The following is a 21,693-nucleotide window of genomic DNA, read 5'->3' as shown; positions in this document are numbered from 1 at the left end:
ATCAGTTAGCGCTCCTCAGAAGATATGTAGATCAGTTAGCGCTCCTCAGAAGATATGTGGATCAGTTAGCGCTCCTCAGAAGATATGTAGATCAGTTAGCGCTCCTCAGAAGATATGTGGATCAGTTAGCGCTCCTCAGAAGATATGTAGATCAGTTAGCGCTCCTCAGAAGATATGTGGATCAGTTAGCGCTCCTCAGAAGATATGTAGATCAGTTAGCGCTCCTCAGAAGATATGTGGATCAGTTAGCGCTCCTCAGAAGATATGTAGATCAGTTAGCGCTCCTCAGAAGATATGTGGATCAGTTAGCGCTCCTCAGAAGATATGTAGATCAGTTAGCGCTCCTCAGAAGATATGTGGATCAGTTAGCGCTCCTCAGAAGATATGTAGATCAGTTAGCGCTCCTCAGAAGATATGTAGATCAGTTAGTGCTCCTTAGAAGATATGTAGATCAGTTAGTGCTATTCACTGCCGCAATGTACATGGGGAAAAAAATCCATTCAATTCATATATTGACGTTACGGTGAACAACAATATGAAACGTTACAACACTTTTTGTAAATTTATTATTTTTGATATTAGTATCGGTGCATTAAACACTAAATATTATATATTTTGGAAACTATTACAAATCATCGGTTACCATTGAAACCATCCAGGACACCCGTCGACATTGATGGATGAAGTGCCTTGTGTCATTACAAAGTTTTTTGGGTTTCATGTACAAGTTGATGTCTCGGGGAATACCGAGCCGGACGTTTGGTGTTAGAAAATTCGTGACCACGAGGACCCGATTGCGAGTTGGAAGTCAGTATTAAATACGACAATGTTATATTTATTTATTTTTAATTTCAAAAAACAACAACAATAATGATAATAATTGCACTGTTTATTATTTCTCGCAACGACGGTGTCTCGGAGGAGGGGAAATAACTCTTCTCAAAAACGGTACTATGTGTAGTAATATTATTTGTCATTGTGTGTAAAATCAGCTGACCGGTTGCACGATAATTGTTGTATTCATAGTGTATTCATGGTCTAATGGCAGTTGTTTTCAGTTGATAGATTCATGTACAGAACAAACATCACGAATGTATGAAGGACTTCCCTAGGCCACTTTAACGTATTTAAAGCTCTGGTATGGATTTGGTTTGCGACCGACTCGATTCCACATACTTATGTATTTGAGTAGATACTTATAAGATAATGCTTTGTCATACGGATGTTGATCACGGTTTTTAAACTAAGGGCGTGTTCTTACCCATGCTTGAGTTTACAAGTGAAATAGATTTCTCGCAAGCTACTTGAATAAAATGGGTCGTTGACAGATATACAGCGGTGGCAGGAAGCCTGTTTCTATAGCTGTCAGTTCATTCTGACTTGGTTGAAACCTGAGATAAAGCATCTACATATATATGTTGATAAGATGCGTGCATTGGTTTCCTTTTTTAAATAACATATTTCAATTTGTGACGATCAAAATGCATCATGAATATACATTTGCCAATTTTCCTCGAGACACGGAAACGGTTATTTTATTAACTTTACCAGTTTCGCTTGAGGTTCGGTTCCTTTCAGCAACAAATCTGCCATCTTACATTCTTTCCCAGAGTAATCTAAAACAGTTCTTCTTTGTCCCTTAAACTGACATTACCTTACATATCTATACCGTACAATATTGAAACAACGCCCCTCGTGTCATATACCACTTCGTATTACCGCAATCTTATTTCAAGGAACTCTTTTTCTGTTTTGCCCCTAACAATTTGTCTATATTTCCTCTTTGATGTATCCCCATAACGGCAGTGTATAGCTGACAAATAGTTGCAATGTTACAGCATTTATGTGTAATTGATTTTCTTATAAAGCTTGAAAACCTGCGGACATTACTGGTTTTTTCCAGAACCTTATCAGCTCAAGTAAGCAGATTTTAACAATTTCAGAACAAATACATTATAGTAATAAAACATCATTTTCAAAAGATGAAATGGTGTATGGTTAACAGTTTTAAATACATACACATTCTAAAATGTCCCCCTTCACGCGGCGAGTGATTGTAATTGGTATACCAGTTTTCTGTGAAGTTGAATTCTCTATAAGAGCCTCGCCATCTAGAATTGACGTAGTCTGAAATGAAATTAATGGCAGTTTAAAGTTAATAGGTAACTACTTAATTGAACACTATGTTTCAAACATTAAGATCTTCCAATCAACATTATTTTCTGTTTTCCAACGAGTAAATGATACCGGAAGTGTGAGTTTTAGAAAGATAAATAAAAAATGACTGTTTACTGGAACCTAATTTTTTGAAATCCGTTTATATATGAAATTGTTATGTTTTATTTATTAGACAAACCTTTAATGGTACTCCGTCTAGGCCTATCCCCTCAATTTCTTCTCCGAGTTTGTAAACATATTTTCTGACTCCTAATCCTTCTACCCCGGCCAGTGCAGTCCAAGTGTCCCCGTCTAACTGGTATTCCAGTGTTCCCGCCTTTTCTTTGAATACTTGGCGGGCCATTGGTTCAAGTTCTGAAAAATAGCATTTTTATTAGTGAGGGAACTTTAAAACATGTGGTCTTGTTCCAATATTGTTAAACACTTTAGAACAGTTTCGTGAGCACTTGTTTTAATGAACTCACATTTCTATATTGAGTATTGTCGCGGTTATTTGTTTGTTTATCCTGAACCATTTACAGTAAAACCTTGTTATAATAGTATGTCGACCTTCAGCCAACCTGAGAATATTTCTATAACAATAACTCAACAAGTTTCATCTATCTCAAAGCTATCGGTCTTTTTGATAAAATAGGAGTCACCGTAGCCACTTTCAGTTGCTACCTAGAGGCGAACGCTTAATAACATTATACTGTATACATTTTAATTCATTGAATGAAATAGGGTAGCCACCTGATCATAGTTTAAGAGTAAGCATTAATATTTTAGACGATATCGCATCGCGCACAGAGGTTAAATATTTTATTGAAAGCAGCTTGTACATTGTATAATTCAATGGAAAAGACATGTACATGTATGTATCCCTATGCAATGTGGTATGGACTATAGTTAAATTCGTATCATAATGACTATACGTGTTACGGTATATTACGGTATATAATATTAAAGAGGACGTTAGCCAAATGAATATGTATTAATGTAACAGAAGAGGGAAAATGCATGGCCAAACTGGGGTTCGAACCCGGGACCCTCCTAAATTTTTTGAAGGACACTACCAATTTAGATATATGGTCGCCGAGGATCGGCCCAGTCCATCAGAACATGCACTTAATGCTTGAAACAAAGCGTTAGTCACAGGCACCACTGTAATAGGTGAGGAAAAATACATGGCCAGACCGGGGTTCGAACCCGGGACCCTCCGAACTCTAGACGGACGCTCTATTACATTTTGTAAATTAAGGACTACCAATCACAAATTTATTGTGGAAACCGACAGATGGCATGATATTGATTATAGTGAAAGAAAATGTCCACACTGTAACAGTCAGCGAATTGGTGACGAATTCCATTACTTGCTTGAGTGTCCGTCACTGTCTGGGTATAGAATTTTATACATGAATATAGATAAATATTTTTGGACGAGACCAAATGTAATTAAGTTCTATGAATTAATGAATACTACTAATATAAAAACACTGAGGAAACTTTGTACTTTGAACAGAATAATTAATAATATTTGTTCACCTTGATACAAATGTGCATTTATTAAGAAACAGTACTGTGTACCACCGACTACGAACACTACAATTACTATATAATATATTGTAAATATTTTTCTCTATACATTGTATTGTGAAAGAGAATAAAGTTGAATTGAATTTAATTGGTCGCCGACGATCGACCCAGTCCAGTTCCGCTACACTACTTAAAACCATTACCATCTCTTGCCACTTGGAGCCTTTTTTATTTTTTCAATCTTAATCATTAAATGAAAACATTATAAGTAAGGTTGCATAATCAAAAAGGAAAAAGGAAAATGTAGAAATTAGATATTTACATTCAGCAAATTGTAATGTAAAATGTAGACCTCCTTAACGATGACTAGATACCTATACAGATGTACATTGTATCTTGTTCAAAGCATTACACAGAACTTGATACTATGGTTCCATCATATAGAGTTATCGAATAGTTGTTTTAACAAGAAAGTGTTTAGTAATTATTTGTGAATTTAGAAAAAAAACGGGTCCCTGTTTTAGCCAAAACTTTCACTGACGAAAATAATGTTGACAAGGTAATACAAATGACGTCATCACCATATGAGCATTGCAATGCGCTACTTCCATTATTTGAGTCGATTGTTCTGATAACATTTTGTTATTTACAACTCTCTTCGCCAGGAATTCAAAGGATGGTAAATGAAGGTTTTTTTTACCAAGTTGTCCGATATTCTATACGATATAGGTCAATTTGGCTTTTCATGATATTCCCGTGATTGCAAGTACGAACCCGAGTTTGTAGAATCAGCGAAACAAAAACACAAACAAAAAACCTTCAACCCTTCTCCTGACATATATATGTATCTTGGGTGATGTTTTTCTTTTACATGGACTCAAGACCGGATTTTTTTCCACACAAATAATATGAAACTTTTCTATGATAATGGTGTTGTTATTTTAACAACCTAACCGGCTCATACTTAATTTGATTAAAACCTTAATGATTGTAATTTTTCCTATTTGATTGTGTAAAATAAACTACATGTATTTCCTATGTAAGTATACGCATCGTGTAGCCTACATGAGAATCAGAAAACAAAGATGCCTGACATATATTCTTAATAAGAGCGCAGCTCTTCTTGCGCCGAAAACAATTGAAGTCATGGTAACGTCGAAATACTATGCTCCAAAATCCTTCGTCACGGAAGTAGCTAGTATAGAGTTACCGCGGTCCTATTTTTACGATGCTGTTTAGCTTTGCTACACATTCTCAAAAATATCTCTTTATTTGATAATTTTTTTCTGTGGTTATTTAAGTTCATGACATTAGAAATTATAGAAACTGAAGCTTCTTTCAAATTTTCAGTCTTTTCTTCTCTCCACCCAAACCGTAAGTATATAGTAACTACTAAACCAGACGAAAATCCGGATATGTTTGGGCTATTGTGATTCTCTTTTTACACGATTTAGAGGGATCAGGCAAAGTATAGCATGTCGGAAAATAAAATTGGAATTAAATCACCAATATACTAAACTTTTATAATAACAGATAATAACAGTTACATTTGATAAACAATACATCTTCAAATATGAAGTCCCTCTACTGGGCCTCACTCTTTCCGCAACATTACGCTGAGGCCATAAACGGGGCAATTAAATGCAACAGTACCAAATGAATTTGTGTTTTCTCTTGAACTGCAAAATTCATTCGAATGCTTTTCTTTACTTATTATTAATTTTACATTTATCGCTATAAAACGAATAAATAGATAATATTTTAAACAATGTTATTTAGAAAATAAAATTGAAAAAAACAGCATTTAGACGCTTCTCTCGTTTCAGGCAATGCCTGTTTTCAAAATGAATGATTTTGCCCAGCAACTGATTCAAGTATATAACATAAAAAAAAAACCGGTACATTTTGTATGTATTAAAATGGGTAATGTTATGATTCAAAAATAATACTATACTATCGAAACAAATGTTCGAGCTTCGCTCTCTCCAGGCCATGCCTGAGTCATATTAACGTATACCGTCTTACATTACCACACCGCCTATCATTAGTATAAAATATATACGCGGGAAATATCGATGATGACGTCGTAATGACTGAAAATTGTTCTACATCCGGTGGATCCAAAATGACGGCTTCCATGCACGCGCGATTTCCCAAATTATGCAAGTGAATAGACTTGCTAGGCCCCTGTGATTTCATGGTTTATTTTATCTTGGGTTTCTTTTACGTGTACGTGTTACCTATGAAGCTCACACAAGAGCGTTCGCTGTTAAAGTTAACGTCTGTCTTTTATGGTTACGTTTCGTTGATGATATTTAGTTGCCGACACTGTTCCCCACTGCATGTAACCGTTGTGGGATCATCTTAGAATCGAAACAATTGTCACACGCTATCTGACAATTGTTCTCATTCCAACCACCAGATCAAGCTCTAAAACCATAAAAATGCGTTTGGACTGGCCACCATTTTGAAAATATCGTTTTTTTCCCTGAGCTTTTCAGAGGAAAACGATTTAGCCAGCCAGATTAAGCATTTATCACATGCCTATGCAATCTTACGATATTAATACTCCATTTTGTCAGGTGTGTTTTCTGTCTGCTTGTATCACACATGTGCGATACAAGATCCTGTATCACCACAGTAGCCGGAACTACTTTTTAGGGGAATTCCCTCTACTGATACCGCTAAAAATAGCCTGGTATTTGTATTCAACATAAACTTCCAAATATCGTCACAGTCGCGTAAAACATCACATTCATCACCTCCAACGAAATACCGACGAATACTGCCAATTGTTGACTCAGATGATGAAGATTTTATCTAGATTTCTTGTGTTTTCTGACCTTGGCGTGTGACGTCACTCAGACTCAGCGCGTGCTGTGACGTTGCGAGACTTTGGGAGAATTTGTAATGACCGACATTTAAACTTACATGAATATACGTAACTTTATGGCATTAAATGTGTTGCATTTGAATTATTCTTTGTTATTTTGTATTTAACCATTAATATTTAAAATGTTGTACACCTAAAGGTACAGTTCAGTCTCAAAAAGTCTCTTATCATTCACAGGTCCTGTGAACCATGCAATGATTTTTTTTTTAAAGCCATGCAATGATTTTTTTTTAAGAATTTGTGTCTATATCTCAGAATTATCAAAACAACACATTAATTATACAAAGAATGTATCAAATAAAAATAAAAGAAAAAAGAAAGTTTGTGGTGGCGGAGGAATATATCACTCGTGCGAAGCGCACTCGTGATATATTCCTCCGCCACCACAAACTCATGCGATCCGAATACTCAGATCAACACATATGTGTGGTATTGCCTATATCCCATATATTCGAACAAAGTTTGCGCAGAAAAATAAATCACATTTTTCTAATGTGTACGGCTAATATTTGGTAAAAGATTTTCATTTCATCACGTAGCCTTTTTCGCATTGCGGCATCGGAGAGTTCCAAACTCGTGACGACACGTCATTGTTGAGCCATTGTGACGTCACGTCACGTGAAATCGGGTGTAAGATAGAAATTTCCTACACCCCTTTCTTACCCTGGACAGCTCTGTCTTACACAAAGAGAAATGAGAGAACAAAATCTATCTGCTGCCCCTTAGACACATTTCGGTCTTGGGATCTGTATCTTTGTTTTTTCTATCTTGTTTTCGAATGAAGCGGTTAAGTTAATATGAAATATCACGTATTCAGATTTTTCCTAACGAGTCCTCAGATCAATGACGGTACAGCAGAGTGTTACATTAAACAAGTTTCCCGATTGCACTTGTTTTGGTTTAACGTGTAAGTAATAACGTGCTTTCAAGAAATCATATTCGATGGTGTATGTATGTGTTGAGATTTAGTACTGATAGACAGTGAAAACCTTCTGGTAATATACGATGTCAATAAGTGACAGACAATATAATCCACACTTGATAGAAGTTTAAATAATTTAATAAGAATAAATCGAGAACAAATTACTATACGTTGTTATGAAATAGATTTCATATGTTAGTTTCCGCCTGCCAGATGTGTCCATATGGCGGATAGTTGAGGTTAGCGAGTGAAATTATTTCAGAGGTAGGTTCACATCGCGTTTAGATGTAAGCAATGCTGGATTTAATCAGACCGCAGATTTTGTCTTGGAGATCCGGTGTTTAAATGGCGATTTAAAAAAATCTGTCCCCTTTTTAACTTCATTGGTAAACTCTGCACTCAATGGTTTGGCTATATGTTAAACGGTTCATTAGGCACGGTGGTTATATTTGTAATCACACATCGTAAGTATCATGTCCGTGGAAAAATAATTGGAATCAATGCGTAGACAACTAATTACACATTGTAAAACCTAAAATCGGTAAATGGTATCCACGCCATAGAGAAAATCGCCGACGCCTGGTTGTCTTTGCCAATTTTCAGAGTGGTCATTCCTACATTTGGTTTGGTGTGTGTGAGCGGGTGTGTGTAACCGTGCGCGGGTATGTGTAACAGTGCGTAGGTGTGTGTAACCTTGCGCGGGTGTGTGTAACCGTGCGTGCGTGTGTGTAACCTTGCGTGGGTGTGTGTAACCGTGTGAGGGTGTGTGTAACCCTGCGTGTGTGTGTGTAACCTTGCGTGGGTGTGTGTAACCGTGTGAGGGTGTGTGTAACCCTGCGTGTGTGTGTGTAACCGCGCGTGGGTATGTGCAATCGTGCGTGGGTGTGTGTAACCGTGGCGGGTGTGTGTAACCGTGCGCGGGGGTGTGTAACCTTGCGCGAGTGTGTGTAACCGTGCGTGGGTGTGTGTAACCGTGCGTGGGTGTGTGTAACCTTGCGCGAGTGTGTGCCGGAGACAGGAAATCTTGGTATACTTGCCTCCTTGTGATGGCGCGCATCTGATGCCGGCTTTATAATGTCATACATACATAACGCATTATTATGTATTGAAAAGCGAAGAAAGGCCTCAATGCAAAGCGTGCTACGAACCATTTACAGTAAAACACTTGTTATTCGATCGCATTGACCTTCAGCTAAGAAATTATAATTTGTTTTGATAATGATAAAAGAAATCTGAACTCTCTTTTCGGAAAGGTCAATATTTCTACAATTGCAACCTTCCTAAAATTGTTGGTCTGTTGTTAATGATGTTTTTAAGTTGACGTTTTTTTATCTTTACGTTCGTTTTGTGTCAATGCACTTTTTATTGTCCCTAATGATCTCTTGTATTTTGATAGGATGTTAATTTAAGAATCCACTAACTAACTTTGAATGGTTGCTTGACAATGTCACAACAACGCATTACAGCGCAAACAATGCGTGAACACTTAGTTTCAGCCGACGTTTGTTTGATTTTGTTAGTTATGGTTTCCTTTTTTAAGAATGACTGATCGTAAATCAGATTAGATGCAGATAATATCACGCTAATTACTGATGCAGTTTTAATTCTGAACTGTTTTGTTGCGATTGATTTGAATACACTATTTGTTAATATTCCTTTGTTAATTAGCATAAGATTTTATACAATAATGATAAATACTACAACTTTTAGACTTATATAAATTAAAGATAACTTATTAGCGAATATAGTTAAACCCTTAACACATCGGTAATTACATAACAGTTGCGGCAAAGATGGGAACGAAAAAAAACACCTAGTAAATGCACTACGGAAAATGTTGAAATGTTTACATAAATATGTTTTAATAGACTAGTTTAATGATGTGCATGTAAATGTGTCTTGTAATCATACCTCTAATGTCAATTTTTTGAGCTAAAACTAATGAATCTTATCATAGGTATGAATGTGCGTTGAAAAGAGGTGGACCGGAATGGTGTATACAAATAAATTATCTCTTAAGAAACTTACTTTGTTGGTTAATACAAACAAACCCGCAGAGATAGATGGCTTGCTTAACTAGTGTTTAGTTAGAGATTCGTCCTCACGTTCAGATCTCGGCATATTATGTAGTGTAGTTGTATTCACATCTAAAAGATAGGCCTGTTGTTCAAGTGTACAACACTGATCTGTTACCCCAGTTTGAACCGTATGGGCCTCAGTCTGTTCTAACTTATCCTACCTAAACTTTCTGAACTTCCTGTTTACTCTCCAGATTTTAGTCGTCATATGACTTTGCTGTTGCCAAGATTTAAATGAAAATAAAGCATTAGAAGAATGAGTACAATCATGGTACCTATGTAGTCAACACGTTAATGACCACATTGTCGGTAGGTTTTCTCCGGATACACATGTATTATTTCACCATCAAAACCTGGCGCGTCCTGAAATGACCATGGCTGTTAACGGGACGTATAGACAAACAAACCAACAAAACGTTACCTTGTATTGTATGTTCTGTTATCAAAATCATCGCCTTGAACTATGATTGTTTTTAATTCAACGACAATTTCAAGTCAATTTCATTTTAATCGAATTGTGCTACCTCATTACATCCAAGGCACGTGGAACCTCTTTTAACACAGGGAAGTGTGTGTATGCATCAGTGTAGCCAATAAATCCACGGAGATTTATTATAGCCTGACACGAACTGCTTTATTAGTTTATCATACTGTTAACATTACATCCGCTTCCCCAGACGGCATGTGTCTGGTGTGATAGGACTTTAAGTTATGGACACCGTTGTACGTCCCACTTCCATCGTTTGGGCAAGAGTAGATTACATCTTTCCATTCGTGTAACATTTCGAAAGAGAAATAATGAAACCTGATTTAACTGATCACCATTTACACCGATATCCATTGGAATAAACTTGTGTTTAAACAACACATGTTTAAATACCATTTTCATTTCAGTAATAATTACCATAACTTTAGTATGCATATACAATACCTACCCCCATCTTTGTAGCCCAAAAAAAAAATTTCAAATATCCCTACCTCCCTACCGTGACGTAACTCATATCTCGACGGCAGAGCCACGGACTGATCTCCCTTCCTCAAACCCCTTTTATGGAGCCTAAAGGCCTCAAATTAATGTTTACACATGCATTGTGGCCTACCTGTTGTGGCGTTAATATGCCTGTGTGTATTTCACAGGAAATAATCGAACTGAGATGAAGGGCTCGCTGATGTAGCATTATAAGGGTTCGGCCCAACACGATACAAAGTACCCTCAATCACATACTTTCTAGATAAACGTTTTCCAATAAGCGATAAGCAATTAATATCAACAATAATACTAATTTTTACAGTTCGACAGTTTCGATTCTGTAGCCCTTTTGCTTGAATGTTTCGCAATCAATATGTTTCCAACCAAAACATAGAGAGAAACCAAATAAAAAGTTTTGTTAAAGCTCAAATAACAAATTCATACAACGACAATAATAAAGTGTGGGAAGTTTTCTTTGTGTAAATCCGAAAATAACAAGGTCAGGAACCATAGACAGGCAACTAAAAAACGTATGCTATAACAGATGCTATTAAAGTAATGCTTTTAATTTTGAGAGTAAATAATGACGATTATGAAGGATACGGTATGTATGCATCCATATCGATTCTCGAGATGATAGCCTTCATTATTAGGGTTGGTTATATGATATACGAGGTGATCTTCTTGTCATTATTTCACTATATGAAGTGGTAATTTATCCAGGTTTTTTTAGATTTTTATGTCTCATTAAGTAGTTTTCATTTCAAGAACTCAGATTGTCATTTCATTTGATACAGTATTTTTGTATATTTTTATGTCTCATTTTCAAGAACTCAGATTGTCATTTTATTACGTTTTATTGTCATTTTCTTTTGATCCCGTGTTTTGTATATTTCTGTGTCTCATTATGGGGTTTTCATTTCATGAACTGAGATTATCATTTGATTACGTTTGATTGTCTTTTTCCTTTGATCCCGTGTTTTTTTATTTTGTATATTATTTATAGCCATGGACAATTAAAGTCATTAAGGAATAATCAACATTAGAAAACGGTTAAAAAGGAATGCATGAAACTAAGCAAATAGGTTAAAGTTTTAAAAGACGAAAAAAAAAAAAAAATACCAAACGAAATGGTTGTAACACATGGCATTATACCTTATTGTACAAATCAATGTATCAACTATCCAATGACAGAAAACTGTATCAAACAATGTTTGTCTAAGTTGTTACATCACCGAATGTATCACTGATTTCTGTAACATCTGTTATGTGTTGGTAACGAGCATGATAATAAGGTTGCTTACATTCGGTGTAACGGGTAGTTTATTAAATATAATAATGAAATGACGAGCACGTGTTCGGAAATAGCCATCCCATTTAACACAAGTAGACAGATATGGTAGCCATGGCTTTCCATAGATAGCCTCCGGACAGCCATGGTAGGACACATGTGGTCGGCCAGCTGTATTAAAGTATTAGGCTGTAACTTATCTGTAATGGCTATTTTACTCACAGACTAACATTCCTACATATTTAGGTTTTATACTGTGTACACAAGGACGACGATTGTTAAGGGACATAGACGTTGTCTACAGACGTTAAAAGCTGACAACTTATTCATTGTACTGTCTTCTAATTTTTAATGGAGTATGTTCTTTTTTATACACCCCCACCCCAATGTGGTTTTTATAAACTGCTTCATGTTGTCATTGTGGTGAAATAAATACTCGATTCGAAAATATCTGTACGGAAGACAGATTAAATTACAAGATATCTCTTAACAATGGCATGATGATCATATATATAATGTTCCGCATCACTTTAGCATCCCGCCCTCCTGCTGTCTGTATATTTGATACGGGATTTCGTCGATAACCAAAGATAACCATTTGTGTTTGAAAAAGGCATGCTTACTCTTTAAAAGATGCTTATCCACGTAACAAAATAAGACAATTTTCCATCTTCTAAGTACATTGTAAGTGGAAGTTATTAATCCGGATCTGAAAAAACACCAGTTATAGTAATGTTCCTGATAAATGAATTAAAAGATACACATAATAGTTTCTATCAAGATCAGTTTTATATTGTGGGTATTCCTTTATGGAAGGCGAATATGCTGGGGGTTTTAATTCAGGATAAATGATGTTCCGGTCTGCCATAAAAACAATATTCAGGCAATACTTAGATATCTAATCGCAAAGATTATATACATTTCTCCGTACTTAACTATAACCAGTTATCCTCATGTTATGTGTGTACTGTCCGTTTATATGTATTGTTGAATGTATATAGGAAAGAGACAATAAGTATATGCCATTTGTTAACAACGAAAGTTATGTTTCTCAGATATCTGGACATTCATGTCTGAAAGTCTGACATGTGCCATGATTTATTAGACTTTAAGAGAATGTCCGAAATTCACTGAGATTCATTGGTAATGTAGCCATTAAAAACATACCAATTATGACCTTGGGTAAGTTGAACTAGCCAAAGTGTATCTGCTGTCCCCATTTCGGAACTTGCCTGTTGTGAGAATGTTTAATTAAAAACAAATAAACCAAACAAATAACCACACTGACAAAAAACAGCCAAGATAGTCCATACCAACCTCCGGCCTTTTATCTGCGATATTGACGGTCGACTAGCTTTGTTAACGTAGTAGGCTGATGTACACATAGCCTTGCTATACAGGTCTAGGGAAAGAGTAGGATTTGCTGTACCCAAATACATGTCCCTAGCACGTTCAGGGAAGAATTAGCCTGCTATATCCCACTACATGTCGTAAAGGGCGACTAATGTTGGGCCCCTGTTAAATTAGGGTTTTCGTCAGTGTCTTCTGCTAAGACAACATAACACGCCAGAATAGACCTGCTGCCCTCATTGCATTACTTGGGATCTTTCCTTTTATTTCATTTCACTCCTCTGTTTGTTTATTTTTGATTTATTGATTTTTTTGCGGTATCTCATTGTGCATCCTCCTTTATGTGACATTAACTATTGCGAGGGAAATAAAGCCCAAACAAACAAAGTTTAATAAACTTAGGCGTTGTTTTGTTATTTGACTTCAGTTATTATCCCCGAACTAATCGCTATTTTGTATGAGATATCAATCACTGAAATGTCACAAGTCCACTATAGCTAACTACCAACTCCATTGAGCTATATCATATGAGGTCTGTTCGAGATAACAATCACTGAAATGTCAGAAGTCCACTATAGCTAACTACCAACACCCTTGGGCTATATCATATGAGCTCTCTCCGAGATAACAATCACTGAAATGTCAGAAGTCCACTATAGCTAACTACCAACACCCTTCAGCTATATCATATGAGCTCTGTCGGAGAAAACAATCACTGAAATGTCACAAGTCCACTATCGCTAACTACCAACACCCTTGGGCTATATCATATGAGCTCTCTCCGAGATAACAATCACTGAAATGTCAGAAGTCCACTATAGCTAACTACCAACACCCTTCAGCTATATCATATAAGCTCTGTTCGAGATAACAATCACTGAAATGTCACAAGTCCACTATAGCTAACTACCAAAACCATTAGGCTATATCATATGAGGTCTGTCCGAGATAACAATCATTGAAATGTCACAAGTCCACTATCGCTAACTACCAACACCCTTGGGCTATATCATATGAACTCTGTCCGAGATAACAATCACTGAAAGGTCACAAGTCAACTATAGCTAACTATCTACACCCATCTGCTATATCATATAAGCTCTGTCCGAGTTAACAAGCACTGAAATGTCACAAGTCCACTATATTTAAATACCAACACCCTTCAGTTTTATCATATGAGCTCTGTCCGAGATAACAAGCACTGAAATGTCACAAGTCCACTATCGCCAACTACCAACACCCTTGGGCTATATCATATGCGGTCTGTCCGAAATAACAACAGTGGAATGTCACATGTCCACTATAGCTAACTACCAACACCCTTCAGCTATATCATATGAGCTCTGTCCGAGATAACAATCACTGAAATGTCACAAGTCCACTATAGCTAACTATCACCACCCTTGCGATGGATAATATGAGCTCTGTCCGTGATAACAAGCACTGAAATGTCAGAAGTCAACTATAGCTAACTACCAACACCATTGAGCTATATCATATGAGCTCTGTCCGAGTTAACAAGCACTGAAATGTCACAAGTCCACTATAGCTAACTACCAACACCCATCAGCTATATCATATGAGCTCTGTCCGAGTTAACAAGCACTGAAATGTCACAAGTCCACTATAGCTAACTACCAACACCCTTCAGCTATATCATATGAGCTCTGTCCGAGGCTTTTTTCACATTTGGTAGTAACACTAAGGGGACATATTTCACTAGTTAATTAAACCTCGTTGATAACTATGGTTCAACAAATATTGCGTCTTTTTCTGCAGATGTGATAGTAAGAATTGTTGAAATGGTGGTATTCATATGGGGATTTTGTTTTTCAAGCTCATGTGCTTGGTGCCTCCCGCATGGTATTTCAGTAAGGTAGCACTCTCAAGTCGGCAACATATCAGCGCTACTTACCGCAAGGTGGCAAAGACAATGGCCTACCGCACCGAAGACTTATCAACACATATATCATACACATGGATGCTCCTCATTAAATATAATTAGTTGTTAAACAGGACATTAAACGAAGCCAAACCAAACAGCAACAAACCGTATTTCAAAGTTGAAATATGAAATGTAATACTCTTTCTGATAGCCATGTTTTTGTCATTATCGTTAACGGGTATGTATCATGTTTAGCTTTTTGTGTTTTTTACACGAATATAGATTACATCATCGACCTTTGCAAACCACTAGAGTTAAAAACATCCTCATGACACCAGACAAGCGAACACGCGTCGTATTGAGTTTTGTGTGTACCATACAACATGAATTATTCATGATGATGTCTGATATAAACAGATCATTTATCTATATGGTATCATACCCTTTTTATTGTATATACATAAACAATTCCTGCTAGATGTGGACAGTTGCATTTCGTATATCTATGTCTTGTACTTAATTTACACAAAGGAATGTTAACAGAATTAAGCATTAACAAAAGCCCCTTCTCTATCACTTAAAGATTTTACATTATTATTTACTATTCAAATTGAAATAAAATGTGTTAAGACAGTCAAACGTTTGTATGGGAAAATTAATTTGTCTCATCCCTGCCCCCTTTTAGAGTGCTTCTTCACTAAACTACCATACTGAAGAGGTTAACGCCAAAACAGAAGTACAAATTAATATTAGTCTATATTAACCTCCACCAAACAAAAGCAAAATGTCTCAGTATATCTGTATCTCGTCTCGAAAAAGAAACACTCTGCAATTCAGACAACTGTTGGTCTGTTCAAGGTCACATAACTAGCATTGCCACTTTTCATATGCAAGCAAACGCTTGTCTTCAAATTTTTCGTTAAGTTGATGTTATTTTATTTTACTTGTGTTATTGACCATTTATTGGCCCTAAGGACCTGTTCTATGGATAAACGGATTAAAATAATAGCGGAATTACGAAATATGTTTTGAACTTCTTGATGGTGTTACTTCGCTTGGATATTACAGTTTATAGTGCTACCTCGCTGTATGTCATTTGATAGTGTTATCTCCCTGACAGTCCCGATGTGATGGAGACGGGAACTATTTCAAAGCACCACCTCGTGGTGTGTCAGTTAATAGTGCTATTTCCCAGACAGTCCCGATGTGATGGAGACGGGAACTATTTCAAAGCACCACCTCGTAGTATGTCAGTTAATAGTGCTATTTCCCAGACAGTCCCGATGTGATGGAGACGGGAACTATTTCAAAGCACCACCTCGTGGTATGTCAGTTAATAGTGCTATTTCCCTGACAGTCCCGATGTGATGGAGACGAGAACTATTTCAAAACACCACCTCGTGGTATGTCAGTTAATAGTGCTATTTCCCTGACAGTCCCGATGTGATGGAGACGGGAACTATTTCAAAGCACCACCTCGTGGTATGTCAGTTAATAGTGCTATCTCCCAGAGTCACCAGGTGATTGAGACTGGAACTATTTCAAAGCACCACCTCGTGGTATGTCAGTTAATAGTGCTATCTCCCAGAGAGTCACAAGGTAATTGAGACGGGAACTATTTCAAAGCACCACCTCGTGGTATGTCAGTAAATAGTGCTACCTCCTAGGGAATCCCGATGTGATAGAAACAGGAACATCTCTATAGCGTCACCTCGTCGTATATTAGTTTATAGTGATACATTGTACCTCCCAAGGGAGTGCCAATGTGAAAAGGGGCTGATTTTGTTTATTTATCTCTCGCTGTTTTATATCAATGGTATACCCTATTATCAGTTGAGAACAACACGTTTATAGAGCATCCACCTCAGCATCCTTTCAACTGCTAATAGGAAAACCACACATGATATTTCAGGTTAATCAAATTAATCAAGTATTACTTAATCTGGAAACAGCAAAAGCGTCTATTAACACGAATCGTTTTTACATTTCGGTGTTACTTTAACCACCACCTTCCGCCAGTTTAAATATGTTGAGGAGAAAGTGGTCAATTTTACTGGAACTGTAATGCAAGGAACAAACTGGACGTTTGTACAGTGTCGAACACATCAATGACGATATATACAGGCTTCAATATAACGATACCTCTTAGCGTACGAAGTCGAACACATCAATGACGATATATACAGGCTTCCATATAACGATACCTCTTAGCGTACGAAGTCGAACACATCAATGGCGGTATATACAGGCTTCCGTATAACGATACCTCTTAGCGTACGAAGTAAAACTACGATCGCCTTACATGGTATGAGGATAGTTGGTAAGTGTTGTTCATTATTAGATCATTACCAGCTTCTTACGATAATGAATTACGAACTCATATGCAAAATAAAACGGCGCCTTCGATTTAAATTATCAATGAATGGCGGGCGCCCTACTGGTGCCCTCTGCAGTAATTGCAAGAACGGAAATGTCAAACTAGCTCATTGGAAAAGTCTTAAGTGGGATGCTTAAATCGTTGTACACGTAGGATCTAATACAATAAAGACTTGTCAAACTTTTTAGTCTATTATGTCAAGAAGTTAATATTCCTAAAGATAATAGTTTTGAAGTTTGAGTATACACGAGCTGATTCCATGTCTTGCTTCAATCTTGGTCGAAAATCTAAAGAAATTGCAGTATTAGGTACTTTCATCTTGACAAGGAGTGGTGAAAATTTGGAACGAAGCATTTTGTTTTCTGTTACAAAATAGCGACCGTCCGGTGCTTAGATCCACATCTATCAGAGTAGCGTTCACTTTGTATCCCTTCGTAGCAGTAGTGTGTCCGACAAACAATACATTTCTTGCATTGATTGGCGCTTCTTAACAAGAAATCTGAGTATTGTGTCTTCGGGAATGAACAAGCTTTTGGGGACAAAGGTAAAGGAGACTGGCAACCTTCGGTATGTTTAGATAGACACAGAAAAACGCAAGATTCACAGATTGATAGCACAAGATGAAAACACAAATTGCCTCCGACGCCAAAAGTCAAAAACCCGCGCTTATTAGCATATACAGTACCAAATCATTAGCAGGCGTTAAATTCCTTCTCGCGGGCATCCGACAGATAGGGCCTTTTCAGACAGTGGTTCATTGTAAAATCTACGACGAATCCGAAATCAAACTGTTTGGAGTTGAATTCCAAGTCTGATCTATAGAAAAATATTTGATTGAAATTTCTGTACGTAAAGAAAAACGTTAGTTAATTTATGTCAGCGTGAATACTGTCTAGACGTCAGCCTAACGTAACAGATGGGAGCTATAACGTAAATGGATATTGTTGTCGTTATGACGGAGTATGGTACTTGACAAAATGCAGCCTGCATTTTATCATTGATCCGGGAAATAAATGTTGCATACAAGCAAACTTCTCTATTGCGTAACATCGTTTATCTTTAACCGAGAGTTGATGTCATGTAGCTGCAATCAATGTGCATGTGACACATGCAATTTAGAATGTGGTAACCTACGCGTGCAACAGGATTTTCTGTTCGCCTCAACATTTTATTGGATTCGTTTAACTACATGCCAGACTGGCATTTTATCTTTAACCAAACGATACATAATACATTATATAATGATTTAATGTAATATAAACAGCATGAAATAAGCTTAAACCCGGGAATCTGTTAATGGGTTTTCTACATTTAATTTCGGCTTTAATTGAGCCCCTAAAGGTAATACTGATATATAACATTGCCTTTTACGAATATATTGTCGTTTAAACGGGAAATTGGCCAACTAAAAGCTTGCCTTTTGTATTCAGCTTGTAGTCTGTTGGTATTTTAATAATGATTTTCGTTCATATATGAAGAAAAAACCGAGTGGTATCAATAACCGAAAGATTCGGACTCTCTTCAGACGCTTCTGTCAACAATGAATTCTTTCTTTCAGTCTTTCAGATCAGCGTACAGGTACACATTAATGCAGCTTTCTAAACTAAATCAAACCAGAGAATAACTTTCAAATAAGACAATATTACTAATCGTTGTGCATTGTATGTCGATGTGTCTTTGTGTTTTGTCAGTGAATAATTTAAACTGGTGATACGATAGCATTGTATTATGTTTGTGGCTCAACTATCGTTGAACGAAATAAAGTATAGTTCTCCTCAAACAAAATAAGTTATTGTACATTTGTGCTCCATCGCCATACAGTTTGTTATAAAATGGACACTAAAGGGAATAGAAAATAATTGATATTTGGCTTTTACCAGATTCCTTACGTTTTAATTATCCCGGAACATTTACCATACTGGCATTTTGTAGTAGTTATGTTTTAGGAACTAAGTGGGGCTATCAGATTACTCGAGTAAAGACGATAATATGCCGAGTTCCGGACTCAAGAGGGCAGTTAGTGTACACTAGCTAGCATTAGGGTTTCAATTTTCGTTTATGATCCATGTTTTGAATGGATGCCAAATAAGTCCGCAAGGAACGCTTCAAAAACTATTATTGGAAAAACCCATTATTCGCCGACATTGGAAAAAATCTATCTAAATGACAGAGTTCATGCAGACGTGCTTAATCAATAAATAGGATAATATCGCTAGCTTCATAAAAAAAAACACATATCAAATGATGAGTATGTGTTAACAAATGAATAAAATGTCATATTCCATGTCACAGACTTCTGAGTTTATCATAAGTCTAGAACAGAAACAGGTTATATAGTGGACACGTAGCCTAAGTCTTCAAGAATGACCTGGAGAAGCGTGTGTATTTTCAAGAACTCTTATCGAGTGATATTGAAGATCTTTAATTGATTTACATTTATTTGAGCTGGTGAATTTTATCAGGATGTTTTCTTTATTTAGGGAATGACTTGGCTTAAAGAATACACTTACGATGAGTGATTACAAATATAACCACCGTGCCTAATGAACTTTCAACCATATAACCAAACCATTGAGTGCAGAGTTTACCATTGAAGTTACAAAAACGGGCAGATATTTTGAAATCACCATTAAACCACCTGATCTCAAAGGCAGAATACACGTTTACATTTGCACACACGAAAGCAGGTTCCTAACTTACATTTGCTATCAAAAGTTAAATAAGATTCAGCATTTAGGGTAATGGCAACAACTGGTTTATCATTTGTCATTATAATGTGACCAGGTGAAACATTGTGCTGGGTGTTTCAGTGAGGTAGCGCTAAACAGTCAGCATCAATTCCGCGATATCACAAGGAGACATATACACTTAAACACCGCCTACAGTAAACATACACACTTGCACACATACATAACACGCATGAAGTAACGTCCTTAAATGACGACAGCTGTTAATTGGACGTTAAGTAAAATACAACCAAACTTCTTTTACTCTCAAGTTAATATGTTTGGCTTATAAAAAATAATGAGTTTACAATCCTCTATGAAATTATATATATACCCGCTTAAATGTACATTTCCATCACCGTTTTGCTTTGTTTTGCACAGATTGTTGTAAGATCAAGGCGATACATTTTATTTTAGGTGAAAAGGCTGAAATACAAACCATTAACAACAAAAAGCTTACAGCCAACACGATAGCAATGTCACCTACAATGTGTCCGTGTTTAAGAACAATTTTACCTGTCGACTCTACCATCACCGTACCTTACACATACATTTTCTAAGACGTTTACGTAAGATGTTTAAATACATTCTGTATCGTTGGTATGATTTCAAATAATAGAAGAGGGTAACAATAGATTACGAGCAATATTAATTAGTCGAGTGATGGCAATGACTCGTGTAGTAAGAGTAGAATGTCAGGTACATCCGCTGCCAGGGTGCTCACGCGTCTATCGTCGTACTATCACGCGTAGGCACAGTATACTGACGTGAGTTGGCAATTCAGCCCATCGTATACATAAACATTTACTGGTCGAGAAAAGTATTATAACTATCAAGATATACTTACGCATGGCGTCCATGACCTCGTCGAAATTACTGTAAGAAGTGATATCGGCCTTCCATTTGTTGAGAAACTGTTCCACCATGATTAAGTTCTATTTTTTTCCCACACTCGTAAGATCTAAACACAGAATGTCCAAAGTTGACCGTCCCTGTTGCTTATATAGCCCTCGTCTGTGGCGGCTGTGTGGATTGCTGGGGATCGACACTAAAATATGCGTGTCTACGGGGCTTGTTTTACGGCAGCCAATCGGGCGATTAGCACCACTGACAAACGTATGTGCACAATTGTTAAACGCGAAATTAGCTTAACAATAATTAAACGTGATATTTTAACCTAGCACATTTACAAAAATATTGAATTGACTTTTTATATTACTTAAAGCTGCATTAAAACCAGTCATCCGAACATGAGAGGAGGGGGAGAGGGAGGGGCACAAAGTATCTTCTAAATAACACATGTTCAAAAAAATTGTTAATAATTCTGTAAGCAAACAAGACTTTGATCATTGATCCCTTCTCAGTTGCAGCAAGCATTGTTAGCTTCATGACACATAACGCTAAAGTTCAAAATGTGTGATTTGTTCCTTCGTATCTTTTTACAAGCAAATTATGCTTGCCTGTGAACGACAATGACTTCGATAATAAAATTGATGTATTCGCACGTT

At 36.7% G+C, this 21,693-nt stretch overlaps 1 protein-coding gene across 1 annotated transcript in view; it reads right to left on the bottom strand.

Moving 5' to 3' along the window:
• The window catches only part of LOC110453472 (fatty acid-binding protein-like), a 33,841-nt gene extending 12,579 nt beyond the window's left edge, over positions 1-21,262 (bottom strand). The window contains exons 1-3 of the mRNA XM_021502424.1: positions 21,033-21,262; positions 2,357-2,532; positions 2,020-2,127 (exon numbers count right to left, since the gene is read on the bottom strand). Of these exons, the coding sequence (XP_021358099.1) occupies positions 2,020-2,127; positions 2,357-2,532; positions 21,033-21,111 (363 nt within the window). The 5' untranslated portion in view covers positions 21,112-21,262. The remainder of the gene's footprint in view (positions 1-2,019; positions 2,128-2,356; positions 2,533-21,032) is intronic.
• Positions 21,263-21,693: the final 431 nt, after the last annotated feature.

This window comes from Mizuhopecten yessoensis, unplaced genomic scaffold (assembly GCF_002113885.1).
Source record: "Mizuhopecten yessoensis strain PY_sf001 unplaced genomic scaffold, ASM211388v2 scaffold7325, whole genome shotgun sequence".
NCBI classification, from domain to species: domain Eukaryota; kingdom Metazoa; phylum Mollusca; class Bivalvia; order Pectinida; family Pectinidae; genus Mizuhopecten; species Mizuhopecten yessoensis.
The sequence above is the reverse complement of the archived record's forward strand: the minus strand, read 5'-3'. Positions and strand labels throughout refer to the sequence as shown.